Consider the following 25,782-nt stretch of genomic DNA (forward strand, 5'->3'; position numbering starts at 1 on the left):
GGCTGAATGGCCTACTCCTGTTCCTATGACCTGCTGACCGATGCTCAGTTTGGGTTCCGCCAGGACCACTCAGCTCCAGACCTCATTACAGCCTTGGTCCAAACATGGACAAAAGAGCTGAATTCCAGAGGTGAGGTGAGAGTGACTGCCCTTGACATCAAGGCAGCATTTGACCGAGTGTGGCACCAATGAGACCTAGTAAAATTGAAGTCAATGGGAATCAGGGGGAAAACTCTCCAGTGGCTGGAGTCATACCTAGCACAAAGGAAGATGGTAGTGGTTTTTGGAGGCCAATCATCTCAGCCCCAGGACATTGCTGCAGGCGTTCCTCAGGGCAGTGTCCGAGGCCCAACCATCTTCAGCTGCTTCATCAATGACCTTCCCTCCATCATAAGGTCAGAAATGGGGATGTTCGCTGATGATTGCACAGTGTTCAGTTCCATTCGCAATCCCTCAGATAATGAAGCAGTCCGAGCCCGCATGCAGCAAGACCTGGACAACATCCAGGCTTGGGCTCATAAGTGGCAAATAACATTCGCGCCAGAAAAGTGCCAGGCAATGACCATCTCCAACAAGAGAGAGTCTAACCACCTCCCCTTGCCATTCCACGGCATTACCATCGCCGAATCCCCCATCATCAACATCCTGGGGTCACCATTGACCAGAAACTTAACTGGACCAGCCATATAAATACTGTGGCCACAAGAACAGGCCAGAGGCTGGGTATTCTGCGGCGAGTGACTCACCTCCTGACTCCCCAAAGCCTTTCCACCATCTACAAGCCACAAGTCAGGAGTGTGATGGAATACTCTCCACTTGCTTGGATGAGTGCAGCTCGAACAACACTCAAGAAGCTCAACACCATCCAGGGCAAAGCAGCCCACTTGATTGGCACCCCATCCACCACCCTAAATATTCACTCCCCTCACCACCGGGCGCACAGTGGCTGCAGTGTGTACCATCCACAGGATGCACTGCAGCAACTTGCCAAGGCTTCTTCAACAGCACCTCCCATACTTGCGACCTCTACCACCTAGAAGGACAAGAGCAGCAGGTACATGGGAACAACACCACCTGCACGTTCCCCTCCAAGTCACACACCATCCCGACTTGGAAATATATCGCCGTTCCTTCATCGTTGCAGGGTCAAAATCCTGGAACTCCCTTCCTAACAGCACTGTGGGAGAATCTTCACCACACGGACTGCAGCAGCTCAAGAAGGCGGCTCACCACCACCTTCTCAAGGGCAATTAGTGATGGGCAATAAATGCTGGCCTCGCCTGCGACACCCACATCCCATGAACGAATAAAAGAAAAAGCTACCATTGACCTATCATTAATGTAAATATTTGTAATATGTGTTAAGTAGAAATAAGAAAAAAACATACTTGTGTTACATTTTCTCTGCAGGATTCGTGGTGCATGGTACGAAAAATATAAAAACACATTTCTGTCAATGGTGCCAAAATACAAACAATGTAAAATCATATTCAAAATTGGATGGACTTTAAACAATTCCTCAATGTTGGCCAGTGCATGTTGAACCAAATAATACGGGAGGACTTACTTGCTGTCAAAAAACCCTGTTTGGTTCAGTTACATTCACTTATTTATTGCTCGGATCCTGCCCACTGCCACTCAGGCGAACAAAATTAATGCTTTTATATTTTCTTTATACTTGACTATGAATTCCTAACAGTGGGTGCACTTACCTGTTCATATAAAAGAATGTAGAAGGCCAATCCAAAAGCCAGGATAAGGAAGAAAAACAGAATCATAATTTGAAATAAGGTCTTTAGGATCTCCCCAAACATTACCACATAGATTCCAGATATTTCGAATCTGAAGGAAAGACACAAATACAACCATAAAACCTATAGCAAGTCTATGAAAATAACCATAAACTTTAACTTTGTGTATTTTCTTTGTAAATCATCACAGTACTCCCGAACCATTGTTTTTTGTAGTCCAAAACAACTTTCTGCTACCTGGAGCTACAGGGTCTCAATTCTCCCTGGATTCCAGCACTGAAAAACATCATTTACAGAAACGTAAACATTGCTTTAGGCTTTCCGGGCCTGTCACGTCAGTTTTCCCCTTGAAAGACAGAGCCAGAAATGTGCTCTGGGATGCAATCTGCTGTGTCCCTGCTTCCCTCCTTTACTGGAAATTACATGGAAATAGGGGAAACAAGGCCTCCTCCATGTTTCTTGCCATATGCCCTGATTGAACACTGGGGCAGGGCTGCCTGTTAGGTTCTGATGTGCAGTGGTCTGCCTCAGTGGAGCAATGGAAGAGGGGCTAGTGCAATCGCACTCAAAGCACAGATGTGCACAGGTCCTATCGGCAGGAGAAGAATTTTGCAGCATCGCTGCCTGTTCCTCCCGTTGTAGTAAATCCCTGAGCCTACTACAGCAAGACTCCGCTGAGAGTCTGGCGTGACTTATCCGAAGGAGGCCATGGGAGCCCACCCTTGCATGCAAAGTATCCCGGGGTCAGAAGTACAGGCACAGTCAGGAGGACACTGCTAGGACAGGCAGAAGACCTGCCCCACCAGATATGTCCCAAATAGGAAAGCCTAAGCCATTGTTTCGACCTCAGTCTTTCTTAACTAAAATAAATATCATATCCTAAATATAGGGGGCTAAATTTGTTATGCCCCATTTCTGGGCACATATCTGATGGCATTTGTCCTGCGCACGCCCAAAACGGGAGGCCGAGGACTGTCCTAAATTGCTCCTCAGGCCTCATTGTAATAGTCGGAGCAAGCTGCCTCTGGAGGCACGATACATGCGCAGCTCGCTACGATCATGTGGTCGAATGGAATTTGGGCCACTTGTCACGCTGCAGAGAGGGGGTGGAGGAGAACGTGAGGTGGGCCAAGCACGAGCAGGCAGCAGCCCACAGTAACACTGTGGAGCATTCCTGTTGCCCCCAGCCCCACATCAAAGTAAATAAAATATTTAAGCCCCGATTTTAAAGTGGGGACGGGAATGGAGAGCACGATCCCCAAATCGGATAGGGATTTCGGGGGTGTGGAGGCTCTGCCAATCTTAACGGCTGGGGATCATTTGCATAATTCTCCCAGGGTCTCACCTGAACACAACCAGATCAACTACCTGGCTGGCGGCTGGGAGCAGGAGTTTGGCGGCAGGAGGCGTACTGTTGGGGGAGGTGCTCTGGAGGCGATAGAGTGGTGTGTGGGGGGGGGGAAGTTTGTATCAGCGATCAGGGGGAAGCTTTCTGACGGCAATCAAGGGGGGCTTGTAGCCACAATAGATGGGGCTTTCTGGCCGCAATTGATGGGTAGGGGTGAGAGCCCGGAGCAAGGGAGGCTCATAAGGAAACCTAAAATAAAATTTTTCAAACTTACCTTCTGACCCACGATCCGCCTCGCGGCAGGTGTGGCCTGATGTGAAAGCCATCACTGCTCCCCCGCTCTGGCCTCCAATTAATATTGCAGTTGCGTCCCAATTACATAATCGGACCCAATCTGCATATTTAAAGAAGGTCCCCGCTTCCTTCCTGCGGGTCCCACTCACCTGCTCAAAAGAGCAGGTTAAGATCTGGACACGGCAGGAAAGCAGCGGGATCGGAGGGTTTAAATGACTGGCCTCATTTTAACTGTCCAGGCTGGGGGAGTTAAAATCGGGGCCAGATTTTTTGAGGCACCTTCCAGTGGTCCATTTAAGGACTGTTGGTTCGGCCGCTTGTAGAGCAGGTAACATTGAGCAGAGCAGGCCCAGAGCCTGCTCCACTTCAGGCAGACGAATTTCATGGATGGGTTCTGAAACAGATGCAGGAACCTCATTTCCAAATTGAAATAAGACTTATGCTCATTTCAGGAAAGGCCCTGATGGATTTAACAGTTGTCTGGGTGCACGCACAAATTGAGCGCAGGCCTTCCCACTGCTAGATTTCTCATCATTATGCTCATGTTACGCCCATAAATTGGGCACAACGATGTTGAAGTTCTACCCCATAGTTCCTAAAAATGTTACACTGCCACACAGAGCTATATACCTGTGGGTTCAGAATTTATGCTCTCAACTCCCTGATCAGCTAAAGCCTTACAGTTCTCAAGTGCAATAGGAGGACTCAAGGATTTCTGAACACATAGGTAAGTACTTCCTTGCATTCAGATTATAGTTTCTTCTGTTATAACCTGGTAAGAGAAGAGGACATAATATTAATAAATAAAAATATTTTAAAAAAAATGTCAAATAAACTATACCTTTGGAGATATAAGAGGAAGTTCACCCATGCTGAAAATGCACTAACAGTACCACACTGCCACTGTAGTGGATGTGAGATATGCAACATCCAGGGAATTACAAACAGAATGGATGTCACGCACATAAGCCAGTCTAGTAGATTGGATGAATCAAGCAAGTACTGCCTTCGCTGTTTAGTAAGACAAAAAAGTGATGAAAGTTAGCACAATTGCAATTAATGCAATCACAGTAACAATTACTATATTATTTTATTCTTTCATTAATTACTCTAGGGATCAGCTTTGCCTTATTTTAGATTCTGATGACTTCTGTTTTGGTCAGTACCTTCCCAGGAGTCAGTGAAAATATCATGTAGCTTTAGACACTGTTTAAGACTGTCCTTGTACTCCTAACACTGCCATCCATGACTGAATTTTCTTCCCTTTAGTAGATTTAGCAAGTCCTCACCAATTAAGCCAAGTATTAATGCAGAGCTGGCTCAATTTATAAACAATTTCCAAACATTTTTTCACCAATTTGTTGTATGCAAAAGTAACATATAAAATAGCATCAACTCACTCTCTTCAGTTTAAGATAGTAAACGTATAATAATTAGTATGGGAGGTAGTCTCACCACTGACTGAGCTGGCCAAGTCCTGATGGGTATACCTGCCAGATTGCATCAGGTGGAAGGAATAACCCACTTCATCTTGTCCTTACTAACCTACCTGTCACAGAGATGTCTGTCCACGATAGCACTGGTAGGTGTGACCGCTGCATAGTACTTGAGAAGACAAAATCTCATCTACACAGTGAGACAGAATAAGAACAGGTCTAGCAGTCCAAAACTCAGCATCCATGAGGTCATCAGCAAAGCAGAATTGTATATTACCGCAATCTGTAACCTCATGACCCCATATAACCCTCACTCCTCTATCACTACCAAACCCAGAGACCAACTCTGGTTCAATGGGGAGTGTAGAAGGGTGTGCCAGGAGCAGCACCATGCACATCTTTGAATGAGGCACCAACCTAGCAAAACTACAACACAGGAACAACTTATGCTAAACACTAAAAACAGCAAGCTACAGACAGACTTAAGTAGTCTCACAGTGAACAGATCATTACAAAAGTTCTGCAGCCCTACCACATCTTGTCAAGAGTGGTGGTGGATAACCAGTGTTCAGCCAATTCAGTTCATTCCATGTGACATTAAGGTGTGGTTAAGTGCACTTGATATATCGAAGGCTAGGAGCCCAGACTACATCCTTGCAATAGGAGGATACTGCTAGGACAGACAGAAGACCTGCCCCACCAGATATGTCCCAAATAGGAAAGCCTAAGCCATTGTTTCGACCTCAGTCTTTCTTAACTAAAATAAATATCATATCCTAAATATAGGGGGCTAAATTCGTTATGCCTCATTTCTGGGGATATATCTGATGGCATTCATCCTGCGCACGCCCAAAACGGGAGTGCTGAAGATCTGCGCAATGGAACTATCCACACCACTGGGCAAGCTATTCTTGTGCAGCTACAATGCTGGAATCTACCAGACAAGGAGGAAAGCAGCCTAAGTGTGTCCTGTCCACAAAAAACAGGACAAATCTAACCTGGCTAATTACTGCCATATCAGCCTCCTCCAGATCATCAGCAAAGTGATGGAAGAAATCATAAATGGTGCTATCAACCTGGTTTCGCCAGAACCACTCAGCTCCAGATTTCATCACCGTCTTGATCCAGACATGGATGCAAGAGCTGAATGCCAGAGGAGAGGTGAGAGTAACTGTCTCCGATATCAACGTAGCAATTTGACCAAGTATGGCACTAAGGAGCCCTAACAGAACTGAGGTCAATAGGGTCAATGGGAAAATCTTCCGGTGTCTAGAATTATACCTAACACAAAGAAAAATCATTGGGGATTTTGGAGGCCAATCATCGCAGTCCGAGGACATCGCTGCCAGAGTTCTTCAGGACAGCATGCTCAGCCTAAGCATCTTTAGTTGCTTCATCATTGGCATTCCCTCTGCTAAAAAGGTCAATTCGCCAGTGATTGTAGTGTTCAGCTCCATTCACAACTCTTCCAAAAATGAAGCAGTTCATGTCTAGAGCAGGCCCTGGACAATATCCAGGATTGAGCTAACAAGTAGCAGACAACATTCATGCTATATAAGTACCAGGTAATGACCATCTCCAATCTGGAAAGGCCCAACCACTGCCCCTGACGTTCAACAGTACAACTATTTCCAAACCCTACCGCCCCCCCACCTTCGTCATGAATATCCTGAATGTCACTATTGACCAGAAGCTTAATTAGACCAAGCATGTCAAAACTGTGACTACAAGAACAGGGCTAAGGCTGGGTACTCTGTAATGAGTGGCTTACCTCCTGATCCCTCAAAGCTTCTTCATCATTTACAAGGCTCAGCTCAGGAGTGTGATGGAATACTCATCATTCACCTGGATAGATGCAGTTGGAACAACTCTTAAGAAGCTCAATACCATCCAGGACAAAGAAGTCCACTTAATTGTCACACTGTCACTGAACTCAGTTTCCACCCCTTCCATCACTGGCACACTGTGGCTGCAGTATGTATTATCTCAGCACGCACTGCAGCAACAGTTAGAATACCGTGTCCAGTTTTGGTCTCCTCACATGGTGAGTGATAGTGAGACTTTGGAAAGGATACAGAGGAGGGTCACTGGATTAATTCCAAGTTTAAAGCAACTTAGTTACTAAGGCTCAAACAGCTGGTCTTTATACTCTAGAGAAGCGTAGACTTATAGGTGAATTGATCGAGGTCTATAAGGTGACGAAGGGACTAGACTGTGTTTGTGTAACTAATTTGGTCTCGATATTTACGGGGAAGCAGGGAAGGAGCGGAGGATCACGTTTATAGGGGGAAAACCCGGAAATCCCGGGAACATGGAGGTCCTGCCGAATTTAACAGCAGGACCTCATTATCTCAAGAAAACCTGTGGAGAAGGCCGCAGCCAGGACCGTTGGGGTGGTCCCCGGCAATCGGGAGGCAGGTAAAGTTAGCAGGGCAGAAAGGGGGTGTCGGAAGATCGCAGGGCGGGAGGTCCGGGACCGCAGGGCGGGAGGTCCGGGACCGCAGGGCGGGAGGTCCGGGACCGCAGGGCGGGACCGCAGGGCGGGAGGTCCGGGACCGCAGGGCGGGAGGGTGGGGGAGTCGACCAATCTCAGCTGCGAAGAGAGTCAGTGATCAGCAAAAGGTTTACTTGAGGGACTGGGGGATCTCTCCTGCTCCTCCTGGCCCACAAGCTGTGCTGGTAAAGCACTTACCTGCTTAATCCAGCTGCTCCAGTCTCCATTTAGCTGCTGGGTTTCCCGAGCCTTGGGAAACCCAGCCGGGCAGCATTAAATTTAAATCAGGCACCCGACTGCACTGTGGAAGCCTGATTTAAATATTATAATGAAGTATCCCGCCTCTTGAGAGTGGGACACAGACATAGCACGCAACCCACTGCTGTAAAAATGCCAATGGGCGTTACGTGGCGGGTTGGGGTTGCATTTTGTGATTTTTTTATTTTTAACCGCCCGCCCCCCCAACCCTCTCCCACCCATCGTGGGGTGGGGGGAGGTTAACATCAACCATTTAGTTTCAACTAAATAGGTTAGGGAGGATCAGGGGGTCATAATCTTAAGTTATGTAAAGGCAGAACCACGTGAGACGTTCGGAGGTGGTTCTTTTCCTAGAGAATTGTAGACCTGTGGAACAGGTTGCCAGTTCGGGCGATGATTCACTGAGTTCCTTCAAGCGAGAGCTGGACCTGTTTCTGGCTGGGGCGGAGATCACCTCATACAAGAAGTAGGTACCATATAACATTAACTAAGACCACAGCTGTCTCCCAGACTAGATTCAATCGCCTAAGGGAGTTGCAGAGGAACTTTCCAGATTTTTTCCCTAATTGGCCTGGGTTTTTACCTGGTTTTTCACCTCTCTCAGGAGATTACATGTCTTCTGGGTGGGGTAGGGAGTGTATATTATGATACACAAGACATCACAGTTTTGTGGCACAGGCTGGATGGACCAGAGGGTCTTTTCCTGTCCATCATTTTTCGTATGTAATTCATCAAGCTTACTTCCACAGCATCTCCAAGTCCTGCAACCTCTATCACCAAGAAGGACAAGAACAACAAGATCTTGGGAACATCATCTCCTCCAAGTCATGCACCTTCAATGTCTTTGGATCAAAATCCTGGAATTCCCTACCTAACACCATTTTGGGAGGATCATCAACATAAGGACTGCAATATTTCAAGTAGGAGGCCCACCATCCCCTTCTCAGGACAACTAGGGATGGGCAATAAAAGTGGCCTGCAAGCAATCACCCACATCCCAAAAACTCATTTTTAAAATGGAGGTAACGGATTAAAGAATGCAGAAGCACCTGAAATTTTTAAATAAAGACTTCTAATTGGGCCAAAGCCTTCAAGTAGTGATTGTTTGAGGCCAATATGGAAGGGATGGATGGTCCGACTTGGCCCTCTCCCTGGAAGCAACAAGAGCAGGCTTTCCACTAATGTCCCAGGGTTGACGGACAACCTTCTCCTGGTGGATCCTAGAGTTGCCAGCAGTAGCGGCAGAAGGAAGGGAAATCAGGCAGATTCCCGGGTGCCACACAGCCGCAGCATGGCACTCTGGGGTTTTCGGCCTACTGAGTGCAGATAGGGGCAGGAATGTGGTGGTAGGCCTCCCCACTGAATGTTCCTTCATTTTCTATTGTGGTAGCTCCCCATTTCATGCAGTATTAAGAAGGAAAATCCAACCCATAAAGTCTTGTGCATATTGCATGCCAATGCACACTTCCTGTAACCCTTTTGTGTAACACTTCTGGTATTACATCTGTGACGTTCTTAATCATAGGCTCCCTTTACAAGGCAACAAGTTATCTCCAGCAAACAGCACAAATACAAATTTCGGTGTTACATTTTAAAAATTACATAAGTGAAAAAAAAGTCATTGCTTGCTGGTTTCTGAGAAACTTCCATAGGAACAGAAATACTCTTAAATTGACCTCAGTGTTTTTGTCTATTTATGACAAGACCTTGTCGCATTAAAGGATCATACCACGGTATACTGTGAACTATAACACAGGAGATCTGCTACTTTTATTTAATGAGGACAGTTAGACAAAAGAAATACTTTCATTTTCACCAACTTGGCCTGATTCATAAGAAAGCCTCCAACTACACTTTCAGTTCATTACAGCTAGTTGTTAAAAATCAAAGATCAGTATATAAAAAAGAGAACCTCAGTCAAACTTTCCTTTATGTACATCTTACCTGTTGTAAAATTTGAAAAATCTCCTTACATACACCCAGAATGCTCATGACAAACACAGCTATTGTGCATATTTTATGCATTGAAGATTCCTGTGGAAGGAACAACATTTTACAAGTTGAAACTGTTCAATACCATGTTAGTATTCAATCTGACACAAGCATGAATAACCTTCAAGTATTTAAACATAAGGGTCGAGAAATTCCACCTCACTTGGGGTGCAGAATTAGCCTATCTTGGGTGGGAGGGGAGGGATTTGGGGTGGAACCTGCTTCTGCTGGGTTTCTGCCCTGTTCTGTGACCTCTGAGTAATTCTGGTTGCCAATAAGATAGTGGCACAGGGAGAACAGAGGAACCTGCGTTCAAAATTCTGAACTTTGCAGACTTAGGCCAAATCGGCCTGAGAAACACTAAGGTTCTTCCCCAGCAAAGTGCTGCTACAAAATCCCATTGCCCCCATGGGACAGGCATCCCAATAATGCTGTGAACAGTCATCCACTTCTATTATACAAATGCCTCCATTCCCTGGATTTGAAGTGGGTCAGGGCCAGAGCAGACAGGTAGAAAGAAGACTTGCCCTGCCTCGTTTCATTGGTGGAGCAAGGCTTCCAGAATTTAAAGGCTAAGTTCTTTTGAGTTGTTTACTCATGTTCTATGCATTTTACCCACTGTTTCAGAAACAGAATTTTTTCAGAACATTCATAGAATTACAGAAACATGATTAAACATCTGATATCCTATCATTTCAGTTTGGTCGGACTATTAAACTTTCAGTTATTGTCTAGTTATCCGAATCACGGTGCTGTTTTGATTCCAAAAAGATTCTTAAAGCTCATTATATAAGGGTACCCTTTTTTTTCCATGGAACAGATTTAGTAACCTGAAGTTACCTGAATTGGTCTACTTTGTATTTATTCAGGAAAGTATTAAACAGGTGCGAGTCCAGTACTCAGACTCCCAGATTTTCTTTTCATATACAAATACAGTACAGCTATACCCTCTATCTGCTCTGCCTCATGTCATTTTAAGTAAACTGCTAGCCGTATGACTGCATGAGACCCCAGATATTAAGATGATTGTTGTACCCATCAGGATTATTATGCTAGTGGCACAGGTTACCTTTATATCTAGTTTCCCTGTAAATGAACAAATCAAGGGGGTTTGTGCACATCTAATTATTCCCCACCTGAACACTTTAAACCTGACTTGAACAAATGAACTACACTCAATCCTCCATGGATGACACAGTGAATATTATTAAAATGAATTACTGAGACTCAATTATTTATTCCATATACTATGTATTTCTATTCCTTTATCTGTGTTTCTGGATAGCACCATCATACACTGTTTGGGAAGGCTTACAATGGGAAATCAGCCTGAAAACTTTGCAATTGTCATGGAAGAATTGGGAAGCACTTAATCTGAGAGTATGGTGGTCTGAATCACTAGAATACTGCACTGCATGTGGTGATCTTAGATGATCAGAATTCCACAGTTCTTACACTGGTAAATGCATTTCTCAGTGTGGAATTGAATCTGATAAACCAGGGAAATACCAAGTTCAAACCCCAACCTATGCTGATTTAGATGATCTCAGGGAGAGTGACAATAAGGGGTGCTTCAGTTGGCTAGAGAGGGGAGAAATCATCAGGGTTCCTGTTCCTCTCTGCTATCCATTGGTCCTTGCTGGAAAATGTGTGGAGGTCATGTAACTCACTATTGATAGGCTCACACATATCAATGGCGATTTGGTCAAGGTTTCAACAGGCAGTGCCCATGGAAACGCATCCCAGTATGAGTCATTGGAGGTAACTTTCAACGTCGGTGTGGAGCATAAAGCTAGCTGTATTGAATCAGCCGCCCATTATAAGCCTCACCCAATTTTCAGGCGGGGTGTATAATGGGTGGCAAATCTGATGTTGCCAGTTGTCCACTCATGCCAAAGTTGAAAGTTACCCCCATTGTCTTCAGAAAAGGATAGAAAATTGGACATTTTTCTTAAACAAAGAGCAGATTACACATTCACATGCTATTTATCCCAAAATGCTGGAAGAGACGAAGGTGGAAATGTGTGAGGCATTGATTACCATTATGAGGAAGTCAATGGACACTAAGGAAGTAACCTGAAGATCGTAAAAGGCCAATGTGCTGCTCATATTCAAAAACAATGGCAAAACAGACACAGGCAACTACAAACTCTTTAGTCTCAATTTCAATCCATGTAAAGTAATAGAATTGATTATTAGCAGTAAACTTGAGGTTTATCCAAACAATAATAACCTACTACAATGTCTACTTATAGAAAAGTTATATCAGCGTGGGAGGAAGTACAGAATCGGGTGCCTCAAGGCTCACAGCTGGGTCCACTACTATTTCTAATTTACATAAACAACCTGGATTCAGAAGGTCAATGCAAAGTGAGCAAATTTGCAGATGATACCAAACTAGGAGGGGCAGTTGAATTGAAAGAGGCAGCAAAGAAATTACAGAGGGACTTGTGCCAATAATATTGCACAATTGCACTATAATGTTCATTTGCATATTTTGTCCATCAGTACCTGGACAAAATGAGATATAAAAAAATAACAATCCCTATCTTGCATAAAGAACTAAAGAATGGTTATCCCAGGAACAGACCTGATCTTCCTTCCAGGGCGCTGTCACTGCCTGAGTAGAGTTGAGGGCAGTCTGTGATTGATTGTTGAAAGCGTGTGGTCGTGAAACAATAATCAGGAATGTTATTGGTAGAAGTAATACTAAATTGAGAGCCATGTTCATGACATGTGCTTTAACTCCATACATCCGCCTAATAAAAGAAGTCAAACGCATCAGTCTTTTGTAAAGATCAGAATTAACTGCAAAAAATAAAACCATCCTTCCCCTCCTTTGTGCGCACACTCGGATGGAGATTACTAGATAACACATTTTTGTACATATGAGAAATGAAACTATGATGTTTGTAGATCGTTTTGTTACCAGACACCGATTGTAATAACAATGGTCACTATCTCATTACTGTTTGTGGGACCTTGCCACATACAAATTGGCTGCTGAATTTCCTATGGTACAACAGTGACTACACTTCTAAAGTACTTCATTGGCTGTAAAGTACTTTGAGATATCCTCAGCCCTCCAGTACCCAATTCTACCATCTAAGCATCCAACTTTATTATGAATATCCCCAGTGTTTTTGTGTCCATATATCATTCTTTGAATAAAGACATCCTTCCCCATATCTGGTTTAAATTTACTTTTCATCAATTTTTCTGATCCTACTTTCTTGACAAACTTTGAAGTAATATTTTGGGTTTACTTTATATACACCTTTTAACACTTTGTATACTCAGATGAAATCTACCCTTCACTGGCTTCTTTCAAGACTTTAAAGCTTGAGCTTCTCTAATCTTTTCTCAGATTTAAACTTTGGATCATCTTTGTTGCTGATCTCAATATGAGCCGCAGCCAGCAGCAAAAGCTGGGTGTACCAATTACACAAATACCCTCCCCCAATTTTTGCAATTAAAGACTTAAATGTATCACAATAATGTATAAATAGCTTTATGGTAGGGATTGTATAAATGCATCAAGTGGAAGTATGGAATTTTGTATTCAATAATAGTTTTCAGTTTCAATTAAGAACTTTGCACGCATACATGCTAAAGAATTATACCAGAACACCTTGATAAACTGTACTTAATCCAACCCACCACATACCATTTCATTTGAAGAAACTGTTTACAGACTGGGTGATTCAAAAGCTCTACTTGATTGTAGTGTATCATAGCCTGAAAATTAAAACAGAAATGCCTCAACAGAATCAATTTTAAAAATCAATAAAGAATTTAGATGGTTATCAAAATGGCTATATAAATAACAAGTACATGTAAGACCAAGAGATGAAACAATAGATATATCCTCTGATTCCTATGCTTTTTATCATGAAAGATATAAAGGGCTTACATAGATGACCCACAAGAAAAATCCATTAGGCAGTGCTTGATCTCTGCACCATCACAGATGTAACAGTTACATTTAGTTAGCCTACTCAGAGCTGATTTTCAACGATGATGTGATACAGGAAAAATTGGACTTATTGCATCTTTGGAACTTTTAGGTAAGATGCAATGGGTTATACTGGAATACTTCAATTTCCACCAAATCACTTGACGGAATCTCCCATCTACAAAACCCAGTCCAGATTGGCATATGGAATACTTCCCTTTATTAGCAGAGGCATAGAATATAAGAGCAGGAAGGTTATGCTGAAACTGTATAAAACACTGTTTAGGCCACAGCTTGAGTACTGCATTCAGTTACAGGAAGGATGTAATTGCACTAGAGAGGGTACAGGGAAGATTTATGAGAATGTTGCCAGGACTGGAGAATTTTAGCTATGAGGAAAGATTGGACAGGCTGGGGTTGTCCTCATTGGAACAGAGGAGGCTGAGGGGTGATTTAATTGAACTTATAAAAGGGTACGGTAACATAGTGGTTATGTTAGGCACGGACTAATAATCCGGAGTCATGAGTTCAAATCCAGCGACAGTAGCTGGAATATTTAAATTCAGTTAATTAAATAAAAAATCTGGAATAAAAACTAGTATCAGTAATGGTGACCATGAAACTACTGGGTTGTTGTTAAAAACCCATCTGGTTCACTAATTCCCTTTAGGGAAGGAAACCTGCTGTCCTTACCTGATCTGGCCTATATGTGACAGCAGAGATAGGGAAAATGGAAGAGGGGGAGGAGTAGCCTTAGTGATTAGAGATGAAATCACTTCAATGATAAAGGAGGATATAACGAGAGGTAAGCAGCCAACAGAGAACTTATGGGTTGAATTGAGAACTAGGAAAGGATCTAAGACTATAGTGGGAGTTGTGTATAGGACCCCTCGCAGCAGCTCTGAAGTGCTAGATTGTATAAATGCAGAGATTAGACAAGCATGTAAGAAAGGCATAATGGTCTTAATGGGGGACTTTAACCTTCACATAGATTGGGAAAAGCAGGCTAGCAACTGTCAGAAAGGTAGTCAATTTCTTGAGTGTGTCCAGGATAGTTTTCTACAGCAGTATGTCCTAGTGGCAACAAGGGGGCAAGCCATACTAGATTTAGTAATGAGTAATGAACCAGATTTAGTTAATGGCTTAACTGTACGTGAACATCTATCCAATAGCGATCATACCTTTATCGAGTTCAATGTAATGTTTGAAAAGGAAAAAAAGTGAATCAGCGGCTAAGATTCTAGACCTGGGTAAGGCCGACTTCAATGGGATGAGACAGAGACTGTCCACAGTAAACTGGGCAAATCTGTTAATGGATAAAACGACTGATGATCAGTGGGAAATGTTTAAAGAAACATTTAACGTGATACAAAGATCAACAAAGGGTCACAAAACAGATAGTAAGAGCTACAAAAAGAGAGTATGAAAAGAAACTTGCAAGGGATATCAAAACCAATACGAAGAACTTTTATAGTTACATTAGGAAAAAGAGGGTGGTCAGGAGCAGTGTTGGCCCCTTAAAAACTGAAAGTGGGGATATTGTCATTGACAATGGGGAAATGGCAGACATGTTGAACAATTACTTTGCGTCAGTATTTACAGTAGAAAAAGAGGATAGCCCCCATGCCGGAAATCCCAAGAAAACTAATTTTGAATCGGGGACAGGGACTCAATAAAATTAACATAAGTAAAGCAACAGTAATGAAGAAAATAATAGCACTAAAGAGTGACAAATCCTCAGGATCAGATGGTTTCCATCCCATGGTTTTAAAGGAAGTAGGTGAGCACATTGCAGATCCCCTAACTATAATCTTTCAAAGTTCTCTAGATTCAGGAACTGTCCCTCTAGATTGGAAAATTGCACATGTCACTCCGCTTCTTAAGAAAGGAGAGAGAGAGGGCAACCAGGGAATTATAGACCAGTTAGCCTAACATCTGTTGTGGGGAAAATGCTGGAGTCTATAATTAAGGATAGGGTGACTGAACACCGAGAAATTTCAGTTAATCAGAGAGAGCCAGTATGGATTTGTGAAAGGTAGGTCGTGCCTGACAAACCTGATTGAATTTTTTGAAGAGATGACTAAAGTAGTGGACAGAGGAATGTCAATGGATGTTATTTATATGGACTTCCAGAAGGCATTTGATAAGGTCTCACATAAGAGACTGTTAGCTAAGATAGAAGCCCATGGAATCGAGGGAAAAGTACGGACTTGGTTAGGAAGTTGGCTGAGCGAAAGGCGACAGAGAGTAGGGATAATGGATAGGTACTCACATTGGCAGGATGTGACTAGTGGAGTCCTGCAGGGATCTGTCTTGGGGCCTCAATTATTCACAATATTTATTAACGACTTATATGAAGGCATAGAAAGTTTGCCAATGACACAAAGATTGGTGTCATTGTAAGCAGTGTAGATGAAAACATAAAATTACAAAGGGATATTGATAGATTAGGTGAATGGGCAAAACTGTGGCAAATGGAATTCAATGTAGACAAATGTGAGGTCATCCACTTTGGATCAAAAAAAGGATTGAACAGGGTACTTTCTAAATGGTAAAAAGTTAAAAATAGTGGATGTCCAAAGGGACTTTGGGGTTCAGGTACATAGATCACTGAAGTGTCATGGACAGGTGCAGAAAATAATCAATAAGGCTAATGGATGCTGGCCTTTATATCTAGAGGACTAGAGTACAAGGGGGCAGAAGTTATGCTGCAGCTATACAAAACCCTGGTTAGACCGCACCTGGAGTATTGAGAGCAGTTCTGGGCACTGCACCTTCGGAAGGACCTATTGGCCTTGGAGGATGTGCAGCGTAGGTTTACTAGAATGATACCCGGTCTTCAAGGGTTAAGTTACGAGGAGAGATTACACAAATTGGGGTTGTATTCTCTGGAGTTTAGAAGGTTAAGGGGTGATCTGATCGAAGTTTACAAGATATTAAGGGGAACAGATAGGGTGGATAGAGAGAAACTATTTCCGCTGGTTGGGGATTCTAGGAGTAGGGGGCACAGTCTAAAAATTAGAGCCAGACCTTTCAGGAGCGAGATTAGAAAACATTTCTACACACAAAGGGTGGTAGAAGTTTGGAACTCTCCTCCGCAAACAGCAATTGATACTAGCTCAAATGCTAAATTTAAATCTGAGATAGATAGCTTTTTGGCAACCAAAGGTATTAAGGGATATGGGCCAAAGGCGGGTATATGGAGTTAGATCACAGATCAGCCATGATCTTATCAAATGGCAGAGCAGACACGAGGGGCTGAATGGCTACTCCTGTTCCTGTGTTCCTATGTTCCTATGGTTGATTCTTAACTGCCCTCTGAAATGGCCTGGCATTCAGTTGTACAATCCTGCTACAAAAAGACATAATAAGCACGGACTGCAGCGGTTCAAGAAGGCAGCTCACCACCACCTTCTCAAGGGCAATTAGGGATGGGCAATAAATACTGGCCTTGCCAGTGACGCCCACATCCCATGAATGAATAAAAAAAACCTTACATCCCACATCTCATTTCACCCCTCCAATTACAATTGCCAAATTCCTTAACTGACAGCCTTATCCTCACACACAGAATCTTCCATCCCCTTTGCTTCCAATAAAAGAACTGTTGGTTTTGAAAAACACTGGGTACTTGTCTCATGACTTGTTATTTATGCACATTACATTAAGTCAGGGAATAGACCATTCAGTGGGTGTGGAGTTCTTCACACAGGTGAGGATTCCTGTCAAGATCCTGCTGGCCCAAAGACATGTGCTTTGTTGTCATCTAGTACGATGCGTAAAAGAAGATTCGGCTGAGATGCAGTGATTGCAGTTGTTCTGTCAATGAAGGCTTCCTGCAGAACCTGCAGAATCTTCCCTCTGATGCATCTTTCAGTGGTGAGTGAGGACAAGGCCTGGTTTGCTTCACAGTCTAGCTGGACATCCTGGGAATTAAACCCCTTCCTATTCACATATGGCTTCTCTAAGTTGGTGCTTTCAATGCCACGTGCATGCCATTGTGGCACCATGCTCCCTGGAGAATTGTGTCAAAGTCCCTGGCTCTGTACCGCTGCTGCCTAGGGCTAATCTGAAGTGGATGAATTCACCTGCTCCACGAAAGCGGGTGTCCATCAACTGCATGGTTCAGGCCCTGATATCTCCCTGATTAATGTTGCACAGATCACCCTGTCCCAGCCTGGAAAGATCCTGAGCCATAAGAATTGAATGCTATTGTCACTTTAATTGCCATGGGGGGACAGAGCTGTTGTGGCAATGCAGTGAGTCTGTAAATCTTCATGAAGTTGGTAGAGATGCCCAATGGCATCCCTGGAAAGGCAAAATGGTAATAATCAAAAAATTACGCATCGCTTGCAGACACTCCGTGCCAAAACATAAGCAGGAAAAGACCATCTGGTCATTCAAGCTTTCCCCACATAATCATGATGCCTGAACACTCCCTACCCACCAGCAGCCATGTCATCTCCTGGGAGAGAGGCAAAAACCCAAGGCCAATTAGGGCCAATCTGGAAAATTCCTCTCCCACTCCCTTTGGCGATCAAAGCTAGTCCAGGACACCACGTTGACCATGCATATATTACCTAGTATTTCACTTACCTTTTAGAAGACATAATCTTTGTCCCAACAAAGAACTGGTCCAGCTGTCTTTTGAATGTATGCAGAGAGTCAGCACTCACTCTACAAGTCGGCAACTTGTTCCATAAGTCTACTATTTTCTGGGAAAAGAAGAGCCACCTAACATCTAACCTAGTCCTACCCTTGCATAACTTATATGCATGATCCCTGGTCTTTCCCAATCCATCAAATTGGAATAGTCTATGAATAGGAAAACAATCTAGTCCTTTAACTATCTTACGTATCAAATCACCACAAAGTCTACACATCTCTAAAGTGAATAGACCCAGTTATGTCTATCTGAATAATTAAGGTTGTTTATGTAGGGAATCATTCTTGAGGCCCTCCTCCAGCAATGGCCCTAACACTGATCCCTGTGGGACACCACAAGTAACTGGCCTCCAAGCAGATCCACAGCTGTTAATAACAACTTTCTGCCTACGGGAATGCAACCAATTTTTAATCCGTTATAGCAACTTCCCACTAATTCCACAGGATTCTGACTTGTAGAATGACCTATTGTGAGGTACCTTATCAAGGCGTTCTGAAATCCATCTAGATGTTGGGCGCTAAATTGGGCCTTCTAGGGCCCGTTGTTTCGGCGCTAGGCAACCTCCCAAACATCCAAGATGGCATCTTGGATGCGCCCATATGCTTCTAGCGAGACGTGTGCTTGACACCATCTTGGTAAAGGGTTTAGCGCATGCACAAATAACGAAAGCCGGCAGCATGTAGAGTAGGGAGAAAATGCGTACAGTGTGCAATGCTGATTTAAAGTGATAAGTTCCAAAATGTGTCTAACGATCAACTCAACACACAGTCTTAACCACGTCCATCTGAACGTGTCTTAAAGTGCCTGGAGGACCCCCCACCAGTGCTACTTAAAGGGACTATGTAGGATTTACAGGTTAGTTGCTGGATTATTGCTTCTGGTTGCTGATGCATTTGTAACTGTTTTTGGAGGTTTCCTATACTTGAATACTAGGATGAGGGGACATAGCCTAACTTTTAGAGCCAGGAAATGCAGGAGTGAAGTGAGGAAATGCTTCTACATGCAAAGGGTTGTAGAAGTTTGGAACGCAAAGTTGATGCTAGTTCAATTATGAATGTTAAATCTGAGACTGATAGATTTCATGAACCAGGGGTATTAAGGGATATAGGCCTAAGGCGGGTCTATAGAGTTGGGTCACAGGTCCAGCATGATCTCAATGAATGGCAGAACAGGCTCGAGGGACGAAATGCCACTGCCACTTGCTGCCTCCTGATATGCGCCACCTTCTCCTGCAAGAAAGCGGGACATGTATCCGGGTGATGTGCCTGCCATGGTTGAATAGCTGCCAGTGTATGTGGCTTGTGAGTTGTGGGTGGGCGGCTTGCAACAATGGTAATGTGTAAGGGTGAGAAGAAGCATCTGATTGGAAGAGTTGAGTACTGATGGATAGAGTTTGTTGGTATTTGGGTGATGGGGGTGTAGTGCGTGGAGCAGTGGATGCGGCTAGTGGTGCAGCTGATAGGAGATGCCGCTTGACAGTTGGCCTCACTCAACTTGACCATTTGTGTCAAGGTATTGAACTTTTTCCTACATTGCATCCATGTTCGTGATGCTATGCGCCTGGCATTGACTGCGTCCCCTGCTGCCTTTTGAGCAAATGTCTGCAGGGCCTCTCGCCACCCCCCCTGCGGATATAGGATGTCCGTCCTTCTGTCCTCCTCTTGCACCAAGGTCTCTAGTGCATTAACAGAGTACCTTGGTGCACGCACTCTCGCAGGCCTGGTACAAACTCAGATCGGCAGATTGGTGAGGTCTGGCGTGCAGATTGGAGGATGTGGGACTTAGTAGTGCGCAACCTTTATTCAATATTTTAACATAACTAATCAGTTTGTAAACATAGGGACGGGACCTGCATCTGTGTTTTACTTGTGCAATGTCTGATATCCATTCAGAATCTATGCAGACAGCAGACTGTTATTTTTAGCAAATAACAGGTAACGGCTACCTTTAAGAGAGTTTGTCAGGCTGTCTGAGAGACAGCCTGCCTTTAAGAGATTGGGGCTCCCCCTGCTGGTGAAAAGTGCGAATGTCATTCAATCCTTGTGGCAATGCTGATTTGGAATGCTTCTTTCAGGTGGGTGCCGAGGCTGGTCGAATATCTCGTCCTGCCCGCGAAGGAAGCACCGGGCGCAGGTTATTCGCGGATCACGACACCCGCTCCCAGTTTCAGGCCCCATCCAATTTAACCCTCGTTGTCTACTGGGATACCCTCATCCACTAAATGTTACACTTTTAACTATTAAATACAAAAAGACAAACTTACATTTAAAGTTGTTAGTGGTGCATATTGAACAAGTTTGTCGTCTTTTACGCGTTTTCTGTACTTAAGTGGACATTGTAAATATTTGAAATTGTATTCAATCTGTATAATAAGATAATATGAAGTTAGAAGTATGTCATCAATAAAACATAGCTGACCACATATTCAGATAAGATGCACACTTACTGAGAAGTTTATACTTTTCCTGTCGTCTGAGGATTCCGTCATACATCTGTCCAAAAGGTCCTTAAAATAAATGCAAAAACCTCCTAAAGATATCTGTAACATTCGAGGTAGCTGCATACAATTATCACACAACCATGAAGAAACTAAACCTGTCAGAAAGATTAGAGTAATTAGATTATAAATGAAAGCAATGAAAAAGAAGGAATTCTAGACAAGTGTGATGTCAAGGGAGGGAGGGAGGAAGAGACAATTGTGTAGGGTGGGATAATAAAGTCGGAATTTTAGACAAGCTTGATGTTGAGGAAGAGGGGAGAGAAAGGAATATTATGTACCTCAAATGGAGTCAATTGTGTCAATGTCACAGAATCACAAAGTAGGCTTATTATCAGTTTACATTCAATTGATCTGCAGCTGTTTCAATGATTTAAAGCTCCAATATGTAGCACAAGACCAAGATGTATACCGAATACATCGGTGATACATGGTTCCCAAATTCACCTAATGTGTGTGAAATAAACTACTTTGGCAATTTTAACTTTTTTTAGAACACATTTATCTACATAATAGTTGTAAATGAATACAAACACAGAACACAATCCAAAGCAGGGATGAAAATAACAACTTCAGGGGTGCGATTTTCTCTTATCAGGTCCCGTTCACACATCACCCTTGTGCTTGCTGACCTACATTGGCCCCAGGTCCAGCAAAGCCTTGAATTTAAAATTCTCATCATTGTGTTCAAATCCCTCCATGACCTCGCCCTCCCTATCTCTGTAACGTCCTCTGATCATACAACCCTCAGGGAGCTCTGCGCTCCTCCAACCCTGGCCTCTTGTGCAGCCCCCGTTTCCACCATTGGTGGCTGTGCCTTCAGCTGCCTAGGCCCTAAGCTCTGGAATTCCCTCCCTAAACGTCTCCATTTCTTTCTCCTCCTTTAAGACGCTCCTAAAAACCTACCTCTTTGACCAAGCTTTTGGTCACCTGTCCTAATATCTCTTTATGTGACTCAGTGTCAAATGCTGTCTGATAACACTCCTATGAAGCACCTTGGGACGTTTTACTATGTTAGAGGCGCTACATAAATGTAAGTCGTTATCAGCAAGATTCCCACCAGAAGTGGACTCCACTGAGAGCCCAGCCCATTTTCCTGGTTTGGGGTTATTACGTGTGCAGGGTCGGGGTGGGGGTACCCAGTGGTATCTCTATTCTATTTTCCGAGTTTACCCTTGTGGGGGGAGGGTAATACCATACCATTGCAGCATTTGCCTTGCTGCAGCAGCTTAGAGACTGGCCAGCAACTTCCCAACAGAGATGTGTTGAAACTGCAGAAGCACAAAATTGACATACCTCTCTTGCAACCCTAACAGGGAGGAGCAGAAAGCAGCAGAACTGGACAAAGAAAGTAACCTGCTGATCTTGGCATTCATTCTGCCCGGCTCCCAAAAAATAAAAGAACTTTGACATCTCCTCTATCGAAGCATTGATTAGGGAGGCGGAGAAAGGGAAGAATGGAAGGAAAATGAGAGCGTGCATCAAATCTCTGCATTGTACACGTGGAGGAGAAACCCGACAGCATGTGGTGCCATCCACCCACAAGAGGATGGGAGGAAAATAAATGGGATATAATTAGGGGTAGGAATTCAGCAGAAGGCCTCTCTGCACCAGTTCCCTCATTTACCTGTCCAGAGCCATCCAAAAATTGATGTAAAAGCACAGGAAAATCTTGCCCCATCTCTGTTGTAATTGAAGGCAGTAGATGATGATTCTCTGCTGAAAACTTGGCTGTCTTTATTGTGCTGCTTTTTTTTCTATTTTTTTACCCCCAACCCCAACAGATATATCGGATTGTAAGACTTTAATAAAAAAACTTCACAGGTAGATTTTTAATTTGCTACCCAGGCATAAAAATGGCATTGGACGGTCATTATAGAAACTGCCCAATTTTCATTTCCACCAATCATTTACACACATAAACGGGAGTAGCCCTGAGGACATTCCCAGACCGGGCTGTCACAACTATGACCCTTTCATATCTCGTAACCTATAAAGTCTGGTAGAACTGCCACAAACTCTGCCAGGAACTGGATACACCGGCCCCCAGACTGACGCTGGAGTTTCTTGTGGTCTTGCTTAGGTGCTGAGCTTTCGCCTGCCAATGACACGGATTAGCATAGCCTAGGGTGGGGATTTCCTCAGCTGGGGAACGCCTGCATTCCTCGGCCTCACAGGAGGCCTGGCATAATTCTGGAGGCCAATATAGTGATGGGAGAAGCAGCATATCCAAAGAGGTAAGGATTGAAATCAAGCAGCCCCCTTGGCACAGGTTGGCGTTTCCGAGGGGGCCCCAACCCAACATACGACGCATGTGAAGCAAGGTGGGTGTCTGAGATCTGCACCTGGAGGCACAGATGCCTGATGAGCTCATTCAAATAGGGTGATGGCCTCACTGACCCTGCATAATTTAGCATGGTCGTTGGCCGAGGTCACAGCTGTGCGCAATTTTAGCATAACGGCCGGGATCCCATCCCGCAAGGAATCTCAGACTCACTAATCTTGTGAATATTGTGAGGAATGGAAGGATTAAGCTTATGGAAACTTCTGAAAAATTTCAGCTTGCTTTTTGCTAATTAACTAAAAAAAATTAAAATTCTGTACTTATAGAAGAAAGGTACATTCCACCTTTGGGGAACCAAAACCAGCTGCTCATTAGAACAATTATCTGAAGTGATTTGTTAAAATCAATACTAACAGTCTAATGCCATTTACTCTGCATTTCTTAAAATCATTACAGAAATTAACTTACTGTGAAAGCTTCTGGGAGGTGCTCAATCATCTCCAGTATTGGGCATTGCAAGGTGGAGCCATGAAGAAAGGCTGACACAGACTCATTTAATCTAAGTGCAAAGGGTTAGAAAGTGAATAGTAAATCCTAATGGCAGAATGTCACATATTCTACGTGTAACTTTGAATTGACTATTCTGAGGACAGTATTGCTTCACTAACCTGGAGGGAGATAATTCACTGACTGGAAAACGTGAGACTCCTCTACACTGCTCTCATATTCTCCACAGTCTTGCAACATCCTATTTTAGCCTCAGTGCTATCAATCCTTCCCTCCCTCGCTTCCCAAGCCTCTCCTCCAGTCACAATGGGATACGTATTACAACTCTTTCCACTTGCTAAAGACTTTCTACTTCTCTTACAACTACTTCCCCTGCTTGGCCACGCTTGCTGTTTCTTCCCTATCTTCATGCACACTATGCTAAACTGCCTCACACATCTTCAGAATCCTTCGACAGGGCAGATACTAACCTACTCCCACTTTTCTTGCAGCAAATGCTGGCACAGAATCAGAGAGAGACCTCAAGAAAAGGAATAGAAGGTCCCACTACATTACAACCTCTGACATCAATGGAGGATGTGGCCATCGACATCATTGGCAGGGAGGGCAAACAGCACTGGATATGTTGAAGCTGGAGACCATGTACAGCAGTGTGTTTGGATCTTTTCCTTTCCTTTTCTCTTTCCACTTAACTCTCTTGCTCACACAATCTCTCATTCACGCATTCAGCATGACAACCTGGTACTGCAATACACTGTCATTCATCTGCTACTGTTTACCCTTATCATTACGTTCTATCCTTTTTCTAGGTCTTTCGGATGAAGCGGGCTCTGCAGCCACTGCAATGAGTTGCTGCCATAGATTTCAGGCTGCAGACAGGTGTTGAAGCCCTACTGCTCCTTCACCATTCAATATGCTATCTCCCTCATCATGCAGAAGATTCTCATCCAATGGTGGTTCCATGTGTTGTCCCCATTGCTGAGCAAAGTTATGAGACAGAGGGGAAGAACTCTCCCAAAGATGCATCTTCACTCGCTCTCACCCTTCCAAGCACCAGCACAGAAAATGGCACCTCGCGTGGTACAGATAATGACACTGGGTGATTCACAGAGCACAAGTGAGCAGGTACAGGTGCAGGTGGAAAACACAACCCAGAAAACAGCTCACCAGAGGCACAAGCTCACGTCCTAGCTCTGCTGAAGAGGACAGAGATGCAAACTTTAGGGGCCCTTTTAGTAGGAGTCTGTGGCAGCAGTAGTAGCATCTCATTCTGGGGCCAGGCTGGCTCCACGGCTCCACTGCTCCAGCGTGAACAGGCTGGAAGACTGAATGGATAGGGGTTTCAGTCTCATCATGGATGTCCTACAATCTGCTTTTCTGCAGATCAGGTGTGCTGAGCTATAGCCTGATAGCAGGGGCAGCTGTGCAATGGAAGGGAACATGTTGCCCTCTCAGAATGACAGACACCTTTCTCAGCCAATGCCCACCCTGGTGGCAAAAAGCCAGCTGGGCCAGATTGCCCCTTCTGATGCCAAGTTACTGCAGTTTGCAGCTGGGTCCTTTCAGGCCTGAGGTCCTTGTGGTTGCCAACCATGAGCATCTCAAGATGCTAGCTCAACTAATAACTTTAAATCTGAGATCAATAGATTTTTGCTAACTGAGGGTATTAAGGATATGGAGTCAAGGTGGGTAATTGGAGTTAGGATACAGATCAGCCATGATCTCATTGAATGGCGGAACAGGCTTGAGGGGCTGAATGGCCTGCTCTTGTTTCTATGTTCCTATGCTCCTCAACTGAGCTACAGCAGCCTTCCACCTTCCATGGTGCAGCTACTGGGGAATCCCTCATAGGTGCATTAGATTAGGTAAGAGGGCACTTAAGACAGGCACTCGGGACTCACATCAGGGTGATAATCAGTGTGTAGACACTTGTGTAAGTCAGTAAAATGATAATGCTTTTTGAAATCTGTGTGTGCAGAGAGTATTCCAGTAGTAGCGAGTAACCCTGCAATGCCAGATGACATAAATATAATGCTGGTCTTTGGACATGACTGTTAATGCGGTGGACCAGGGATCGTTCAGCTGCCAAAGAGCTCTGACTGCAGGCAACCATCAGAGCTCTCCTGCTTCCTTGCTACATCAGTCTCATCTCGCTCATCATGCTGAAGGTCCTTCTCCAATAGTGGCTCCATGTGTTGTTCCTGCTGCAAAGCAAAGTTATACAGCATGTAGCACACCACAGTCATAAGGAACAGTCTTTGTGGGCTGTATTGCAGGAAGCCACCAGACCTGTCCAGGGA

The 25,782-nt window shown here is 44.0% G+C and overlaps 1 protein-coding gene across 1 annotated transcript in view; it reads right to left on the reverse strand.

Moving 5' to 3' along the window:
• Positions 1-25,782, reverse strand: part of LOC137308357 (transient receptor potential cation channel subfamily A member 1-like) — a 90,687-nt gene that overhangs the window by 14,022 nt on the left and 50,883 nt on the right. Inside the window, exons 15-22 of the mRNA XM_067977140.1 lie at positions 23,444-23,534; positions 20,641-20,700; positions 20,458-20,556; positions 13,241-13,311; positions 12,164-12,332; positions 9,526-9,615; positions 4,235-4,404; positions 1,713-1,842 (exon numbers count right to left, since the gene is read on the reverse strand). Coding sequence (XP_067833241.1) covers positions 1,713-1,842; positions 4,235-4,404; positions 9,526-9,615; positions 12,164-12,332; positions 13,241-13,311; positions 20,458-20,556; positions 20,641-20,700; positions 23,444-23,534 — 880 coding nt within the window. The remainder of the gene's footprint in view (positions 1-1,712; positions 1,843-4,234; positions 4,405-9,525; positions 9,616-12,163; positions 12,333-13,240; positions 13,312-20,457; positions 20,557-20,640; positions 20,701-23,443; positions 23,535-25,782) is intronic.

The sequence above is a fragment of the Heptranchias perlo genome, chromosome 3, assembly GCF_035084215.1.
Source record: "Heptranchias perlo isolate sHepPer1 chromosome 3, sHepPer1.hap1, whole genome shotgun sequence".
Taxonomy (NCBI): domain Eukaryota; kingdom Metazoa; phylum Chordata; class Chondrichthyes; order Hexanchiformes; family Hexanchidae; genus Heptranchias; species Heptranchias perlo.